Source organism: Strongylocentrotus purpuratus, unplaced genomic scaffold (genome assembly GCF_000002235.5).
Source record: "Strongylocentrotus purpuratus isolate Spur 01 unplaced genomic scaffold, Spur_5.0 spur5_scaffold_17, whole genome shotgun sequence".
NCBI classification, from domain to species: domain Eukaryota; kingdom Metazoa; phylum Echinodermata; class Echinoidea; order Camarodonta; family Strongylocentrotidae; genus Strongylocentrotus; species Strongylocentrotus purpuratus.
Window position 1 is genome coordinate 7,269,730 of NW_022145602.1, and position 17,783 is coordinate 7,287,512.

A 17,783-nucleotide genomic window follows, 5' to 3' on the forward strand; every position below is an offset into this window, starting at 1 on the left:
TATGTTTTTATAATATATGAATCATGTAGTGCAAAGTTTGTGTTTGTAAATATTGTACAAGTGTAATAATTTATGGCAGCAATTGTTTTCTGTGTATATGTACAAAGTCACAAGTATAATCTTTCATGTCATTTCCAATGGTCTACCATTTGTACCTAGAAACAGGACCAGTTATCAAACCAATTATGATTGATGATGATTCGTTTCTTTTTCTTGAAATAATTCTAGAGTACTTATGATCATAAAGTCACTAGTATTTATTCCTATACTTGATGAAAAAAAGAGAAATACAGAATAGGTAATTTTGTAGTAGATAATTATCAAAGTAAAGTTATTTGAAATTTCATGAAATTTAGTTTCTTTTGTTCTTTTGTTAAGGAGTTCTTGAAGGTTCTAAGGAAGTGCAGTGAGGTGAATATTGAGATTTGGTTGATGGTTATAGACGTGCTTGTTTGAATGGATGATTTTTTTAATATTAGCCAATAGATTCATCCGTTATAGAATTGTTTAGTGATTACTTGAATCATTGATTGGTTGAACACTACTAGACGAGTTGATGATTTTGTTAAATTAGTTTAATAGTTGCTTGACTGGTTCAGTGATTGATTGAGTGGTTGATTTGTCAGAAAACATTTGGCAATAGGCTATTTTTTAAATGAATATTTGATTGGTAATTTATCTGATGTATTGAGTGATTACATAAATGGTTGATTGGTTGGACAGTATGTGAGTTGATAATTTTGTCTATTAGTTATATAATTGAGCAATCGGTTCAGTGATTGGTTTAATGTTTGATTTTTCAACCGTTTGGAAAAATATTTATTTTTTATATGATTAGTTGATTGGGAGAACCACCAGAATTTGGTTAGTTGACTAATTAAAAGTAAGGGTGGGGGGCTCGAGTCTGACACGAAGGCTTCTAAATAAGCATATTTCATTTTTGCCTGACTGTAAATTTGGGGATTTGTAATTTTCAAACAAATGCATAAAATAGTAAAATTTACAAAAAATAATTGAGCAAAAATCCTGGAAAATTATGTCATGTCAGCAACATTTGTAAATCACTGGTATCGAATTAGAAATAAATCATGTTTGGATTTTATTTGGGGGCAACTGCACCCCCAGCCCCCCCCCTTCAGTACAGGCAGTTCAGAGGTTTGTGTCTTCTCCGTCACCCCTATAATTAACAAAATACATGGCTTTCCCATCCTCTCACAACCTATCCACGATATGCGCGTATCGCTATTATAAAATGTCCATTTCATTTGATTATTATATTTTCATTTCTAACAAAATACATTAATAATAACGAAGACAATGTAAAATGTATACAAAACATAGTTACATTTGTAATAAAAAAATCTTCATAGTAATTTATTCATTTGAGGAAGACAAAAATTAAATTATAAATTTATAACTTTATATTTTGAGGAAATGGAGAGGTCCACTGAAAAGCAAAGCTTGTAAATTGTGGACCCCTCAGATAATAATGAGTGTGAAAAGAGTATTGAATACATAAACAATCAAAGAAGATTAGCATTTATTGAAACACGTAATGACTGAAAACAAGGAGACATAAACAATTACATTGATAAATATAGGGGCATGTAGAATGTATAGGGAATTTAATTCCTGTTTACTCTCCTTTTCTTGAATGGAAAATAATTGTCAAGTGATTTCATTCAGGTTCATATTATTATTATTTTTTTTTTGGCTTTAAAAAAAAAAAAAATTCCTTTACTGCTGATTTTTTGTCATGGGGGGGGGGGGGGGGCGAAAATGCTTTTCCACCCCCCCACCCCATTTTTTTTTGGGGGGAGCGACTGCCCTTCCCCTGCCCCCTCCCCCCCCCCCCCCCCAACTTATGGCGCCTATGGACAGGTGTATAGGCTTACATGTAGGTATATGGTCAGTTGGGGTAGGTGCACTTGATCAGCGGTCTGCGTGTGCTTATAACTAGACTAATTTGATAATTGCGTAAACATGCGTTACTTGTTATCGATCATCTGAGCTAGCCGACACAGTCGAGTCATACCTACCCAGGGATATGTGAGTTTAAACTCACATATCCCTGACCTACCGATCCGAGGGTCAATAAGCCGTGAAAAAAATTCTCATATCTTTGGTGTTTTCGAGATGACAAGTGAGGTTTTAAGGTAAGGTTTGTTTTGTTTTTTCCTTTGCCAACAAAAGCAGTAGATCTAGATAGATTTATAATCACATTACTATTCAGGGCTGTCAACCCTCCCTCCGATCCCACGCTCATTCTCCCGCCGTACGTACGTCCCACCACTCCCGTTCTCCCGCTTTCCCGCTTCGATGTAGACCGATGTTGACTTTAGACCTACTTTGACTTGTGGGCGGGAGCTTTGTCTTATAATATATGCCCGCGGGTCTTCAGGTCTTCAAAAAATATTCAGTTAATTTTTTAAAGCTTTCTGATAATACCCGAAAAGTTGAGCATGGCCATGGGAAAAGCAAACCTAGATCTAACGTTAGATCTAACTTTTTAGATCTAGATTTACATGCATGTAGTTAGACATATTCTAGGTCTAGAATCTAGCTATTGCAACAGTCGTGAGATGGGTCATATGCAAAGTTTAGCATGCCGCGCCAGCTCGCCTAGCTCAGGGAGGTGAGACTTTAAATGGAGATTTCGTCTCGAAAGAATTTCCCGAGGGAAAGATATTCAAGATTAACTTGGCTTAACAGCAAGTAATGTAACCCTCTTCAGCCATCAAATCCATCAACAGCCGCCCTTATCAGACCACAGATGCCCTCTGGCGATCCAAATGTTACGAAGTGTTACGCAACGCGGCCTGCTTCCCTAAGCTCTCCAAACACTTGGTCGTAAAAAAAGGCTTTGAAGCCATGCGAGTCACCGAGAAAATGACGTCATACTCATTGAAGATGTATATAGCTATAACAGACAAAAATACAAAATCGACAACTTATGGCACAAGGCAACCTGCTATTGGTTATCAAATGCTTTCGCTGTGCTCGGATAACTCTTCTGAAGACGTAGCCATCTGAACCAGCGAAATCGACCAAGGAAATCGTGAGTTAGAGTGAATGCAAGTTTCTCATCATCATCACGTTCTCTTCTAATTATTGACATTTTCCGAAAGTTTCCGAAATTTTTACATAGCTAGGAAGGTAGTCCATAAGTTTATCTCTTAAAATAACTAAATGAAACTGTGTTGTATAATTGCGCATTTGGTTTAATGAGGGTTAGAAGTTGTCAATTCATCACCACTTTTCACCCCGAGTACGGGCCGGCGACGCGAAAGCCGCCGTGCTCGCTGGGCTGTACATGCTGGATGTTGTTGGTGGAAACACACATAGCTGCATTTCTACCCTGGCCGTGTATTGAAAGTTGTGCTATTGATTCTCAACATTTCAAACACCACTGTACAAAACTCAACTGATTTCATTCAAAGGCAGTACTATAGTGACGATTGATGACACCTAAAGAGCATTAAAATACAATTTGTTCAACTTTCTGATGTTAGAAAGAATAATTTAAAAATTAAAATTGTGAGTCTACTGTCAAACTTGCCGATCAACCGCATCGGGATGATTATGTGCATTTGTACTGTATGTTGTGAGTGTATTGACTATTCATGTATTCAAATGCTGCCTATTTACATGGAGCGGCCTACGCATTCACGATGAAACCATTTAACCGTACATTCTGGTTCGCTGCAACGAATAAGATTTTCCGTTGATGGAATTTCACACGTGCATAACTTGTATTGGTCTCCAACTTCCCATACACCAGGCTCAAGAAAATCTTCCTCAAAATCAGTCAGAAAGTCTAAATCGTCGCCTACCAAATACTCTTCCCTACTGTACGCCGCCATTTTTGTCGATAGCAGCCGATGTGTATTTCCAACAATGCATTTCGCGAGCCCTATGTCACTCAGTTTCGGGAGTGAGATTTACGAGCTGTGCGGTCCGGGTGGGGGATTAACGGGATTATGATAGGGGGAAAAAAGACTCTCGGTGCAACGGACTGCTTCAAAGGGCCCTCTTAGATGCGGAATCCATTTATTACAAGCCCTGCCTAGCTCAAGGATCGAACGCAGTCTAGTAATTTCCTCGGTGGTTAATGTATACAGCCAGCTACACGTAGCAAGCATCGCCATCGGCGAAATAAAAATCATATTCTGCTGGACGAAATCTCGTCGGCTTGGAATAGCTTAGCAAGCCATTTGCACAGTCAGGGTAACAGGTCCACATCTACCATAGATTATTATCGATGATACTCGGAGACGCCAAGTTCGAAGATCGGCGATGCGTGACATTTTCATGATTCTCTTATTTTTGTTTGCCTGTTCCGTAAAGTAATTGGACGGTGATTGATGTATTCTTACTCTTAGTTGGATTATGTGTTAGAGAAATTGAAAGCATTGTTACTCCTGTTTTTATATCCTGCATGAAATGGCAGAATATAAAATGCATTAAAATATTTTCTTCTCTGTCTCTTTTTTTCCAGCGATCAAGAAGAACGAGAAGGTCTGCCGGAGTCTGAAGTGGTCATACAGGAGGGTCCAGACCACACCGCACCTCTGGCCACCCTAGCAACCACCTCCATGGAGGGGGACATTGGGCAGAAGAAACAAGGGGGCACCTTCCCCCACATGGCCCACTTCGAGGTCCCGGAGGACAAGCCTCCGGAATCGCAGAGCGACACCCTGAAAGCGAAAGGGACGCAAAGGCCTCAGCGCAAGAATGGAAGCCGAAAGAACAGAGGTAAAGGGGTTCCTGTAGTGGAAAAGGACACTGCTAAGGTTCTGGAGATGTACCTCAGAAGGCATCAGTCGCTCTCCCAAGGGACGGAAGCTCCAACAGAGGAGCCAGCGAAGGTGCAGAAGGAGCGTGGAGGTCAGTGTGGGGCATTATTTTGAGGAACAAAAACAAATGAAAATGAGAGATGATGCAGGAGCATTGAGTGATTGCTTGAATTAAAGGTATTACAAAGTTTTGGGAAATTTTGAAAATTGGGTGGAAAGTGATTCTTTACAATTTTGATATATTTGGATGCCCCTGTGGATGTATTATAAGCACGAGAAAATTTAGCCCCTAAAACACTTCTGCTTTTGAGAAAAATTGAATATACAAATTTACCGGCGCTCCCGGTAAATTTTGGTAAATTTCAAATAGAGCCTACGGCCGTACAATGGTAGCTGCGACCATGAAAATTTCAGAATATGTAGTTGTGATATAGAATTTCCAAACGGGAATAGCTAATCGGTCGATTTTAGTCAAGAAACATTGTTTATAGCTTCATTAATATCTTGACCTTGAGAGGAAGCTATACAACATAAAGAGTGTATTATTTACAATTTTATAACTTTAGACTCGATTTCAACTGGGACAACGATCACCGGATATTGTCGCATAATTATGCTTCCAATATGTTCATTTGAACCAAATTCATGACCCCATACCAAAACTTTGTATTACCTTTAATTGTCTTGAACATTTTTTTGATAGCATGGTCAAACACAAGTGCCAAATGAACCTAACGTTGCCAAAAACAACCTGTGGTCTGTATACAATTTTGTGAGACCAGCTTTTAATCAACACGTAGTTTTGTCTTAAATAAGAATGTTATTCTATGATATATTTTATCAAAATGAAAGGATCAGTTTTGTGATGATTTAAAGACTCCCCCCCCCCCCCCCCCACCCTAAAAAAAAAACAAAAAAACTTCGAATTTGCTTTAAAAGCGATATGATCTTTTCTTTTCTTTGCTATTTGTAGATAATCAAGCAGAGCGGGAGGAATACTTCAAGCGCATCGCTGACAGGCTTGCCAGGATCGGAGACCAGGCGTTGGAGGACTATGACACATGCGACATAGAAACCTTAACCTTTGTTGCGGAAGGACCGGCTCGGGATGTCAGCATTGGTGGTGAGTCTATTTTATTTAGCCCTAAAATTGTAAGACATACAAGGGCGTGTGCCACTCTAATCGGTCACTTTTTCACAAACAAATCTGTAAACATGGGTCCGTTTGTCAAAATTTCCAAAAATTGCATGGCAAAAACCCACAAATTATGAAAAAGGGCTTTACTTCAAGAAAAATCCCCCCAAATGACCCTTATAAATAGGATGGGGGCACAAGGCTTGAGCTGCACACCCCATCCAAACCAAATCTGAGTATCCCCCCCCCCCCCCCCAGGATTTTGTGGCATTGTCTTATGACATATAGCATTGGGAAATTCGAAAGGAAAAAAAGCATTGGAGTTCTTAAATTCTCAAGATCTTTAACAGTTGAAAATATATGCTATTTGATGCAGTGTCTATCCATGTACCTGTATATTCCTTCCAGATAAATGATATTTTATGTTGAACAATTTGCCACGAGGTCAATACAATTGTTGCCATTTTTAAGAAAAAAACCTAATTAAATTTACTGTTATAACTTAAACGTTTCCCGCAATATAAACTACTTATTGTGCTCTTCTCTTTGCTTTCATGCAGCTAACTATGAGGAGATAGGCAAAAAAATCCAGACTGATTTAGATGACATGCATTTGGTGGTAAGCAAACAATATTGATCACATTTACCCTGTGAAAAAGCGACTTACCTCTGGAAAGCTCTAAATTAGCTATGGAAATCTTTGAAAGGAGTTTCCCTTTTTCTGTGGACCAAAAAAAAAAGGAAATGCAGCATTGAGGGAAGGAGGTAAGGAGGGAGGGAGGGAGAGCCCCCATTACACAATACTATAGATTGCATAGATTCCTAAACACCCTTTCATAAAAGCTACTTAAATCACTGTATTGAGCAGATATGTCATAGTTCTTTGGCAGTTGTTATTGATAAATATGTTTTATAAAACAGATCCCAGATCGGAGCTCTCTTGAAGTAATGATTTCACTTTCTCTAAGGGCCAGGCCTCATAAAAACCTGATTTAAATCGTTTTCCTGATTTTTTTCTTCTTCTTCCCGATTACCGGTAAAAAAAAAAAAAAAAAAAAAAAATCCAGATTTTTTTTTTTTTTTTTTCTTCTTCCCTATTTTATACCGATCCCTGATTTCCCCCTTATTTTCTCTATTCATCCCTATTTTGCCCTATTTTTTCCCAATTTTTCCTAATTTTCTTACTCGTAAAGGGGAGAATGTTGTTAGATGCCATTTTTCCCCGCGAATCCTCTTCTTTTTTTTTTTACTCAAGAGGGGCGTGGTTAAGGGGAAAACAAAAAACCTATTTTGTTTTTAGTGCTCACTATCACCCCTGAAGGGCACCGAAGTTCCTAGAAAAATGTTTCCATGTGAAATTGTCTGTTTTTGATCCTCCTCTTATTGCTACAGGACTTTACAAGCCAAGCCGCCATCCTCGACGGCGTGGCCAGGTATGTCATCAAGAAGGCCACCTACAAGTCATTCTGCAACGCCATTGAATTCATCGTCGGTCAAGACGTTGGCTTGTCGCAGCTCGCCATCGTCTTCAAGTTCACACAGGTTGCCTTCATGGCCGCCCCCTCCATGAGCCAGAATGCCAGCAGGATCAAGAATTACAGCGTCAGGTTCATCAGCGATCACTTCGCCGACTGGCTGGACAGCCAAGGAGGATGGGTAGGTCAAGGGGTCTTAACCCTTTTTATTGACATATATGCCAAACTTAATTTTGTAGCCGTCTTCCTAAGTCTGTTATATTTTCCTGGCCTGTTATATTTTCCTGGCCGGTTATATTTTCCCAGCTGGTGAAATGAATCTATTTTAATCAATGCATGTCGCCCTCTTGAGGACTGTATGTCACCGATTGCACACATTACACCATTACCGAGGGTCATTTTTTTTGTTCAATATTTTTTTTTCTTTCTTTGAATTATTTTCAGTAAAATTTTGATTGTCCCCGAAAAAAAATGAAAAAAATTTCTGGCAAAAAAAATACATATGAACAAATTTGACCCACATTCGGCCAAAAGCTCAATGAGTCAAATGTGTACCTCCCACACAGACGACGAACGTTCCGGTGCACTAGCGTAACACCAAGGTACCAGACTCGTTGATTTTTATGAAATAGGGGTTTATCGTATAAAACTGGGGAGAGTGTGAATGCAACACCGCTGTGCGTGCGTGACTTGTCAACTCTCTGTCTCTCTCCCCTCTTCTTCTCCCGAAAAAAGGAAAACAAATCAGGAAAATATATATGTATGTCTAGTAGATGTCATTGTCATCCCTCCGTCTAAGATGGGCGGGATCACCCTGCAATATGAATACTTGATTCCTTCACTAGCAGATCGATCATGAATATTTAGATCTGCACTTGCAGCGAGTTCATGTGCCATTAATTTGCTAAATTTCAGGAAAACTAAAGAATCCAGTGTCTCGTGACTCGTGAGAGATATAATGTAATCCCTACACACCTTTTTTCGTAAAAGATCGTCCATAATATCTAAATTCCCTTCAGTAAATTGCTGAAATCACGTAAAATGTGTCTTTTCCATCGCCGGAGCTGAGTCAAATTTGTAGGTAGAAATACGCACGGCTGTGAGCACGGTGTGTAAGCCTCATTGTCCGCTGTCTAAAGACTTTGCTTACGCACCTGCATAAATTATAGAGGTCGATGCGTAAGTTTATAAAAGCAATATTTATTGGATTGAAATTGGCCCTACTTTCTCGACAACCAATCAAATTATGTGTTACATCAGACGAAAGGGGATTATATACTCTATGTTTTGGCGGCCGAGACCACCCATTAACAAGTAGTAGTTGAGAGCATTATCTTCTTAAACTCACAACACCCAGTGAAAAAGGCGAATTTTCCTGTGACCTCCATAGAGAAATCACAAATTGAACGATTGTTGTCCATTTTTGAAGACGAAAAAGCCCTATTTTCCAGTCTATAAATCAGTTCGAAATTGGTATCAGTGGAAAGAACAGTATTTGAATATGTGATTTCCACCCAAGATGGTGTGTAATAAAAGTTTGTTTACCTCGTAGGAGCATTTCTTTGCACACTTAGCGCATTTTCAAAGACGATTTCACGTGTTGTAGACCGCAGAGCGAGACCGCGTGAGCAGATGCCCGAAATTTGTTCATATGGAACCCCCCGATCCCTCCCCCCCCCCCACCAAAAAAAAATCAAACCAAGACTATCTAATATAACAGTTATTGACTGGCAGGGGGTATATAACATTTTTTGGACCTGAAGGGAGTTATATTTTCCCTCGTGACCATATTTTCCCTCAGCGCTTTGGGAAAATATAACCACTTGGGAAATATAACTCCCTTCAGCAGTCCAAATAATGTTATATAACACCCCCTGCCAGTCAATAACTGTGTAATAATTCTGTGGGGACAAAGTGCGTGCCCTTGGGCGTTTTTTAGACCAAACATAAACATGTTCTTTGTCGTTCTAGAAACAAATATATAAGAAATGACAATGTGCCGTTTTTCTTCTCTTTTTCGTTTTGCTCTCCAGGGCTCTGTAGTGACGACTGATGATTCCGATTTTGAAGAAGAAAGAATGAGAAAGAAGGAAGAGCAAAGGAAGAAGGAAGAGCAAAGATCCCAAGCAATGATGAACAACAGATCGAAAGTGTATGTGCCACCCAGATTTATGCTGGCTAGTGACTTTGGAAATCTGAACAAATAACCACAAAAATGAAGGATATGGACTGCACATGCTCATTTGTAAAGTTATGCTATTGCCTAGTAATGATCCAATATATGGTGAGATAATTTTTCAATGTATATGTTACCCGAGTGTCTCCAATCCCAGGCCCCCCCCCCCGCCACTTCGGGGTCGGAGGGACCACATGCGTGTTCCCAAATGTCCAGTAAAGGGGTACTTTTCATGCACCAAAGTCCGGCTCGCACTACACAAAAATCTGGCCTGTATTAACTTTACACACCAGACTTGGGTGTTTTCGAAAAAAGGGAACATGCATACGCGTACCCTAAATAACACTGAGTGGGGGGGGGGGGGCGGGGCTCCAATCTCAAGTATTGGAGGGCTCTCAGAATGGTTAGGGGCACTGGGTGTACTGGTCAGGAATGGCAACCACTGTACGCAACTATATCAGTCTTTGCCCTAGATTTGTAGTAGCTAAGGATGCCAAACCACGTACTAGGACACTAATAAGACACTTATTGGCGTTTCGGCCATTAGAAGTTCTATAGTAGCCATTGATTTTGTCAAGATTGATATTAGGGGTGGGGTAAAATTGAAGATGTACTAATTGTCACCCAAGCAGTCCCATGTAGAGACCAACGAGCAAAAAAATAAAAAGTTATACATTTGAACGCTTGTTGTTAACTCCTCAACACTGACACCTGGGGGGGGGGGGGGGGGTTCACAAAGGTCCCAAGTCGAACTTAACTCTAAGTTAGACTTAAAGGTTATGGGGAGCAATTTGTAGCCTAAAAATAAAATATATTCAAAAGCAAAAAGTATTTTGGACTTTTCATAAATTCCACATCAAGAACATGAAATCTCTTTGATAATAGAAAATATAAATGATTTGAATCGACATTTTATGCCTTTTGAAATAACTTGTACAAAATATTTTCATAGATGCTAATGGCTTTCCATAATTGTTAAGTCTAACCTAGAGATAATTTTAATTTTGGATCTTTGTGACCCCCCCCCCCCCTCCCCCCCCCCCCCCCCCCCCCTGGTGTGACACCTCCCCATTTCAGGCTATTTAGCCTTTCCAAACTGTACATGGACTTCATAAAATGGAGAAAAAGCAAACTATTTGGTGCTGTCTATCCTAAATGAGATACATGTGCCCTCACCTCTAGAGGGCGGCCTTGAACTTTGGAGCCCAGCTGAGCTGCACGCCGAGATCCTCTCATGTGCAGGTAGAGATCAATATAGTTAGTGATTGTACACAAATGGCATTGTTGTAGACAAAGGGCAAATATTACTGTATTACTATAAAATTCATTAAAAAAATCCATGACCATCCCTTGGTCCACAATGTCGTTTTCCCACTCTCCCTCTTTATATCTGTAACATTTTAACTAAGTGCTGTCTTTAACTGCACCATTAGGTGCTAACTTTCATGAATATTTTGTGTTTCTGAAGTTTGTACTTAAATAAATTTGTCACTTCAGAAGGCCCCTTGAATGCCTATTGCATATTTTTTTATTATATGGCCTTGTATTTTGTATAACTTTTTAAAAGTTTGGTATCACTTTTGTCACTTTGGTATTCAACAAGTCTTGTAAATGAAACTAATGTTTCTTGTAACTAGGATAGAACAAAAGAAGAAAAGGTAGATATGATGTAAGAGAAATTCTAAGGTCACTTTGTTCATGAAATATGTGTGGAGGCGAACTGTATTAGAATAAATACTTTTTGAGAGTTTTCGTTGTTGAAATTTACTAATACTAATTTTAAAATGGTACTTTATTAACAGTCACCCATTGTTTTTCACTGGATAAAAATCAGTTATTTCTGAAATGAATGCATATATTTTCATTCATTGAAGTAATCTAAAAAGAAGTTTTGAGATTCTGTCTATTTTTAGGAAATTCAAGCAAGGGAGCTCTTCTATTGCATTTGATTGACTTTTTTTTGTTTTTTTGTCATACACTCTTTCAACACATGAAATACCGGGAAAGGTATTTTAATCATGTTACAGCAGTCAAATCAGATTTATTCGCTGGATGTTAATTTTTTTTCACCATTAGTTTAAAAGATAATGGTGAAAATAAGGGAACTAATTTCTTCTTAGGAATGCACACATATCCCATTAAAATTCAAATTTACCTTCAGGCCGACATTTTTTCTCGCTTAATCACAATCAATCAAAAATGATTTGTTGACTTTGACTTCTTAGTTGCTGCATTTATAGAGTACCGATCGCTGTGACATCATAAAAATCTATTTTTGGAATTTCTTCATTTTTTTCTTCATTTTCTGAAAGAGCATAATGTCCAAATGTGGAAAGACAATAGAATATGTTAAGTATTGGCTGAGATATGACCATCTGAATAATTAGATTTCCTATAGGAACTCGGAGTTATATTGCTCTGGCTCATAATGTTACGAACCAGAGCAATATAACACTAAGTTCCTATAGGAAATCTATTTATTCAGATGGTCATATCTCAGCCAATACTTAACATATTCAATAGGTTTTCAACATGTGGACATTATGCTCTTTCAGAAAATGAAGAAAAAAAATTGAGAAATTCCAAAAATAGATATTTTTTTTTAATGTCACACTTCACGCTCTATTGCAAAGCTGTTGTTATCAGTACGTTGCCCTCTCGATATCTCTCTCCCTGTCTTTGCCTCGATGCTCTCTCTCTCTCTTTCTCGTCTCCTTTTTCTCATGACACAGTAAATTGCAACGTTTTAACGTATCATGTGAACAAGCCTTTAAAGGCCCACTGCACTAGTTATAGCTACTTGCGCCCTCTATATAACAGACAATGCATAATCGGTGATCATTGGTCCCCCATGATCCTCTTTTTCTTATGTTATTTGAGAGCTGATTTGATGAGATAGCCACCTGGCCAGTGACCTTGCAGTGTGGTCTAATCCCTCCTCTACAATTGTACTGATGGGCTTTAAACATATCATTTGTGCAATGTGTCTGCATTCATACTGTCAATAACAAATAATGTCACATTTGACAAATGTCTGGCTATTGCTTTAACTCAATTATGTTTTCCATTTGAAATTTAGTTATGTAAAATATACAAACCATGTAGTGCAAAGACAGTGTTTGTAAATATTGTACAAGTGTAAAAATTTATGACAGCGATTGTTTTCTGTGTATATGTACAAAGTCACACGTATAAGCTTTCATGTAATTTTCAATGGTCTACCGTTTGTACCTTCATGTAGAAACAGGACAATTTATCAAACAAATTATGATTGATGATGATTTGTTTCTTTTTCTTGAAATAATTCTAGAGTACTTATGATCATAAAGTCACTAGTATTTATTCCTTTACTTGGTGAAAAAAGGAAATTACAAAATAGGTAATTTTGTAGTAAATGATTATCAAAGTAAAGTTATTTGACATTTCATGAATTTTAGTTTCCTTCGTTCTTTTGTTAAGGATTTCATGAAAGGAAGTGAAGTGCGGTGCAAAAAGATATTTGGTTGATGGTTATAGAACTGCTTGTTTGTTAAATATCAGCCAATATATTCATTTGTTACAGAGTTGTTTGATTGGTAATTACTTGATTGGTTGCAGGCGCGGATCCAGGATTTCTTGGGGGGGGGGGGGGGGGGCAAATTTGAAATCATGTGAGCCAAATATATATATACTAGATTCCCAGCTAGTACTGGTCAACCCCCAGGGCTCCCCTACGCAGGACCTAGGCCAAAAGTAGCTCCAACCTCGACACCAACAGCAAAAACAATCAGTCAAACACCATTCAATGAGATGCTCTACCGAGCGGAGATGTTGGAGGGGCAAACGCGTTATGTGTGTAATACTTGTAAGTCAACATTCCTACACTACAATTTCCTCATGAGCCATCTTGCAGAGCATAACCACCTGGCCTACACCTGCTTGCAGTGTGGATATGCAACTTACTCAGAGAAAGATTACCAGTTGCACTGTCAGCTTCATGACGGTCAGATCTCCAAGAAAATCAGAAGGGTAAGACCAAAGCCACCGGGATATTCTTCTAACTCCGACAAAGGAGCGGCACCTAGAGCTGTTGCAACCTGTCACATCTGTCAGCGGTCCTTTGTAAACATGAAGGGTCTAAAGGCACACATGGTCCTTCATTCTGCTAACTACAACAGCATATCAGAGAGGAGAAATGAGTCCAGGAAGATACCAAGAAGTATTCTTGTTCCTGTAACATGCTTTAGTGAGGTGACCCCTGAGCCTCTTTCTCTTGTGAAACCTACTGGAGAGCAGACCGAAGCCCTTGATCTAACTGTTAAACCAGTTGTTGATACTTCTGTTGATGAGGTGCTTGACTTGAGCATGGGTTCAAGGAGTTTTACAGACAGAGCAGAGAGTCCAGATGTAGAAAGTTCACTTGATATGACAGTTAAGAGCGATCCAGAGGAAAGTCAGGCTGTAAGTTTGCCAGATGTGTGCCAAGTCGTGCAGCAGCTTGATGTCCCAGAAGAACCTACTTCATCCCCCATCCCACTAATATCGGGAAAGCTTACACATGTCAGAAAGCCCAAGAACAGCATCAGACTTGTAGGAGCCATTGATGTCGATGTGGCTAGCTTGGAAAACAAATACAGTGTTGTCACAGATTTGATGGATACTGACAGTGATATTTCACCAGATGTTCCTACATCAGCTGGTCAAGAATCTCCGGCGAGGAGTGGGGAAGGAGAAGGTGAGCTCGGTGGTAAATCACCCAAGAAGGCAAGAAATTACAAGTGTTCGATGTGCCAGTATGCCACTGACTTCAAAGACTCGATGGAACGACATGAAACGAAGCATCGCAAGTTCCGCACCTTGGCTTGTCATGCCTGCAGTTACAGGACACCAGAAAAGAGACTCATGTTAAGGCATGTACTCACCATTCACGAAAAGCAGAAGCCATACAAATGCAAGCTGTGCAACTATTCTTCTGCTTATAAGCATCACCTGAAGCGCCATCACACCAAACGTCACCAACGACCTCTTTTGACCTGTAACCTTTGTGAGTTTACCACTGATGAAGCCTCAAAGCTGAAGAGTCACAGCGTTTCACACCCAGAACCTAAAGTCTATCAGTGTAAGCTTTGTCCTATGGTGTTCAACAGCAGTAAGCTCTTTAAAGCTCACAAGCAGATTGTTCACCACAAGAAGAAGAAAAGCAAGAAATCCAGCCGTGACAAAAGCCATTCTTCATCTAGTGTCATTGAATCATCTGAGTCGATGACGGAAGGAAAAGAAATTGAAAGTCTTGCCAGTTCAGAAGAGCCTTCAGAGCCAGTTGTCCTCAAGCATCCTTGTAACCTGTGCAAGTATCAGACGGATGATCAGAATGAACTGACCATACATCTTAGGAAAATACATTTTAGCAGTCAGATCAAGGAGGTCTTGGGGGATGTTTGCTCCACAGCGCAGTGTCCGCAGTGTGGTTACCTGACTGGGAAAGAGCAGATGAAAGCTCACATGCAGATACACGACAGTGGGGAGTTCTTCAACTGCGACCAATGCCTCTTCAAAGCTGGCAGCCAGGGAGAAGTGGATGAGCATGTGCAGCAGAAGCACAAGGTCAAACTGGCCCCCACCCAGATATGCAAGATGTGCAACATGCGCTTCTGGAACGCAGAAGATTTGAAGCAGCACACGGAGATGCATCTCAAGGATACAACCATCTCTGTCAAGAATCCATTCCTTTGCAACATGTGTCCTTTGAAGCTGATGAATCGACGCGATGCCTTGAGGCACCTCCAGCTCCACACGGATCGCTACCCCTTCAAGTGTCGCCACTGTGTCTTTTCCTGCTTCACCAAGGCGTCCATTCAACGCCACCTCTCCATCCATCGCCATGCCAGCAAACCCAAATCCCTGACAGCCATCCGAAAGAACGGTCGGAAGAGTCACTCTGTGGGTGCAAGTGGAAGCTCTGGCAGTGAGAGCGATGTCCAGAAGAGCCAGAGGAAGAGTCAGAGCAGTAAGTCCTCCACCTTTGGTCCTGTAGCTAATCGCTTGCCCATTTACCAGTGTCAGTTTTGTAGTCATAGTTTTAGGGTAGCTGAAGAATGGCAACGTCATGAAAGAAGACACCGCATGATTTGGCCTGAATAAGTTAATTCATCTTATTCTCATACATTTTTTCTTAATTTTTAAAGGGCATTATTTCAGAGAGATATTTTTATATTTTGTCTTATTTCTTATGTACACATGTATTTACATTATAAATGTTTATTCTCAGCAGTCTTTTATTTGCCATATGTTTCTTATCACTGAATGGGTATACTTATTATACTTCTGCTTTAAATCATATGGGTTGCTTGCAAGAAGGCGGTAATTAACTTCAAGTTTGTCTTTCAGAGAGATGTATATATATATATATATATATATATATATATATATATATATATATATATTTAATAATAAAATATTATTTAGAGGGACTAGAGAATTTAACATCATTCAGCATCTAATTATATTTATATTAAAAAAATACTATAATAATTGTGTTTTTGTACAAAATTCAAGCTTGGGGTTTATGTTCATATGTTATTATGTTTCCATGTCATGGTTATCTAATAGTGTCACTTTACACTGCTCATATTTCGAGGTGCAACATACATGTATTTTTTTCACTTTCATTCTATAACAGTTTTTCATTCTATCTACCCCATCCCCCTTTTTTCTTCTCTTCCTTTTTTATATCTCCCTCTACAGCTACATGTTAAAGTAGCTTTAAATTGATCAGCGGAAGGAGATTTATATGAATACATCCAGTCTGTAATGTTGGACCTGGCTGATGCTGATAAGGGGGTATCCTAGCCATACACATATTTGTTGCAAAACGTCTTGTGTTGTTGTAGCATAGATATGAAACAAAGAATGGTGAAATCCCATGGATGCATGATGCCTGAGAGAGAACCAAAAGACAGTAATTGTTTTATTTGCTAAGAGTTTTTCTCAGGACTCCATGGGTCTTTGATATTGGGTAATCAAGAAGAATTTGGACAACCTCTCTGTGATTCTGTTAAGATTTTCCATTCACGTTACAAATGCTGGCGTAGCAGGAATTTACTTACAATTATTTTGTCCGGTCTTGTAATATGCACAGGGGAATTCAAAAGGATGTTTGAAGACACCTCTTTAACCCTGTAAACAAGGAGTCTACATTCCATTTCCCTTATTTTCAATGGAGAATCTATGAAATGAAATAGCATTTCAAGTAGAATTAATCTTTTGTCAAAAGATTATTGTGCAGTTGGGCCTACACCGTACCTACCAGTTTTTCATGTTGAATGGAACTACATGTATATTGACAGACTTGCACAAGGTTGTACTTATCACCTGCTTGGAGCGAGAAGGGCATTAAAGTCCACAACGTTTGACACAAATTTAACGCCATTCTGGCTCCGAACAGATAATATACTGTAAATATGTGAAGATGAACGGGACTGGGATGGGGTATGCATCCTTCATTGTCTTTAGTGGCATGTCTTGTTGCAAAATATGTGCTTCCTTTCGTTGTACAGCTCTGTTTCATAGACACTGTTCTTCTTTCTTTGTGTTTGTGTCACCGCTAGTTTTTTCTTTGTCCATATCCTTGACAAAAGAAGTCCTCCTTTCGTTGTATAGCTTTCTGTCATATTCACAGTTAACCAACCTAAACAAGTTGTTTCACTGCATTTTTTCCACCATATTCTTCTCAAAGGAAGTCCTTGTTATGGATCTTCCTTGTGCCTAAGCCTTTTTCAGAATATTTGTCATTTCATCATTCTTAATTCTTGTTTTGTACCCTCAGCTTCATTGGACATTCAGTGTGATTCACATGGCTTCAATACATTTCATTGCATTTCACTAACCATTAGTTTGTAGAGTTGTTACTGCCACCCTGCTTTAAAAAGAATAAGTTCATTTTGTTAATAAGTGAACTGAACTTAGGCACGTGTGGGAAAGAATTCTTCCCCTGTGCTTAATTTTTCATTTTTAAAGAATTTCCATTTTATTATCCTCTGATTTAGACAGATATTGTTAATTTGATGACAGGAATACATTATTTTTCTCTTTCGAACACTTTGCTGTTACAAGGAAATTCAAGTAATGTTGTATGAAAGCAAAATGGCTTCCGATGAGTGAAACCATTCAAAATGTTATGAATGTACAACCTGTGAGTTAAGATAAGATAAGATATAAAGTAC

General features: G+C 39.0%; 2 protein-coding genes across 2 annotated transcripts; both read left to right on the top strand.

Moving 5' to 3' along the window:
- The first annotated feature begins 2,080 nt into the window (after positions 1–2,080).
- LOC105442538 lies at positions 2,081–9,741 on the top strand. The gene is made up of 6 exons (XM_030988594.1): positions 2,081–2,156; positions 4,499–4,887; positions 5,770–5,919; positions 6,492–6,550; positions 7,324–7,587; positions 9,440–9,741. Exons 1-6 carry the CDS (start codon positions 2,137–2,139, stop codon positions 9,611–9,613), a joined length of 1,056 nt encoding a protein of 351 aa, XP_030844454.1. The 5' UTR covers positions 2,081–2,136; the 3' UTR covers positions 9,614–9,741.
- A 3,516-nt stretch (positions 9,742–13,257) lies between these two features.
- LOC115925177 (zinc finger protein 236-like) lies at positions 13,258–17,318 on the top strand. The gene is made up of 2 exons (XM_030988596.1): positions 13,258–15,568; positions 16,306–17,318. Exons 1-2 carry the CDS (start codon positions 13,372–13,374, stop codon positions 16,314–16,316), a joined length of 2,208 nt encoding a protein of 735 aa, XP_030844456.1. The 5' UTR covers positions 13,258–13,371; the 3' UTR covers positions 16,317–17,318.
- The last annotated feature ends 465 nt before the right edge of the window (positions 17,319–17,783 follow it).

What these genes read in the sequence shown, in the direction of transcription:
- LOC105442538 (XM_030988594.1), top strand. Translation starts at nt 2,137, where the DNA reads ATGACAAGTGAGGTTTTAAG. An exon ending in GGTGCAGAAGGAGCGTGGAG is followed by an intron (nt 4,888 to 5,769) that starts GTCAGTGTGGGG and finishes TGCTATTTGTAG; the next exon opens with ATAATCAAGCAGAGCGGGAG. An exon ending in TAGATGACATGCATTTGGTG is followed by an intron (nt 6,551 to 7,323) that starts GTAAGCAAACAA and finishes TTATTGCTACAG; the next exon opens with GACTTTACAAGCCAAGCCGC.
- LOC115925177 (XM_030988596.1), top strand. Translation starts at nt 13,372, where the DNA reads ATGCTCTACCGAGCGGAGATGTTGGAGGGGCAAACGCGTTATGTGTGT.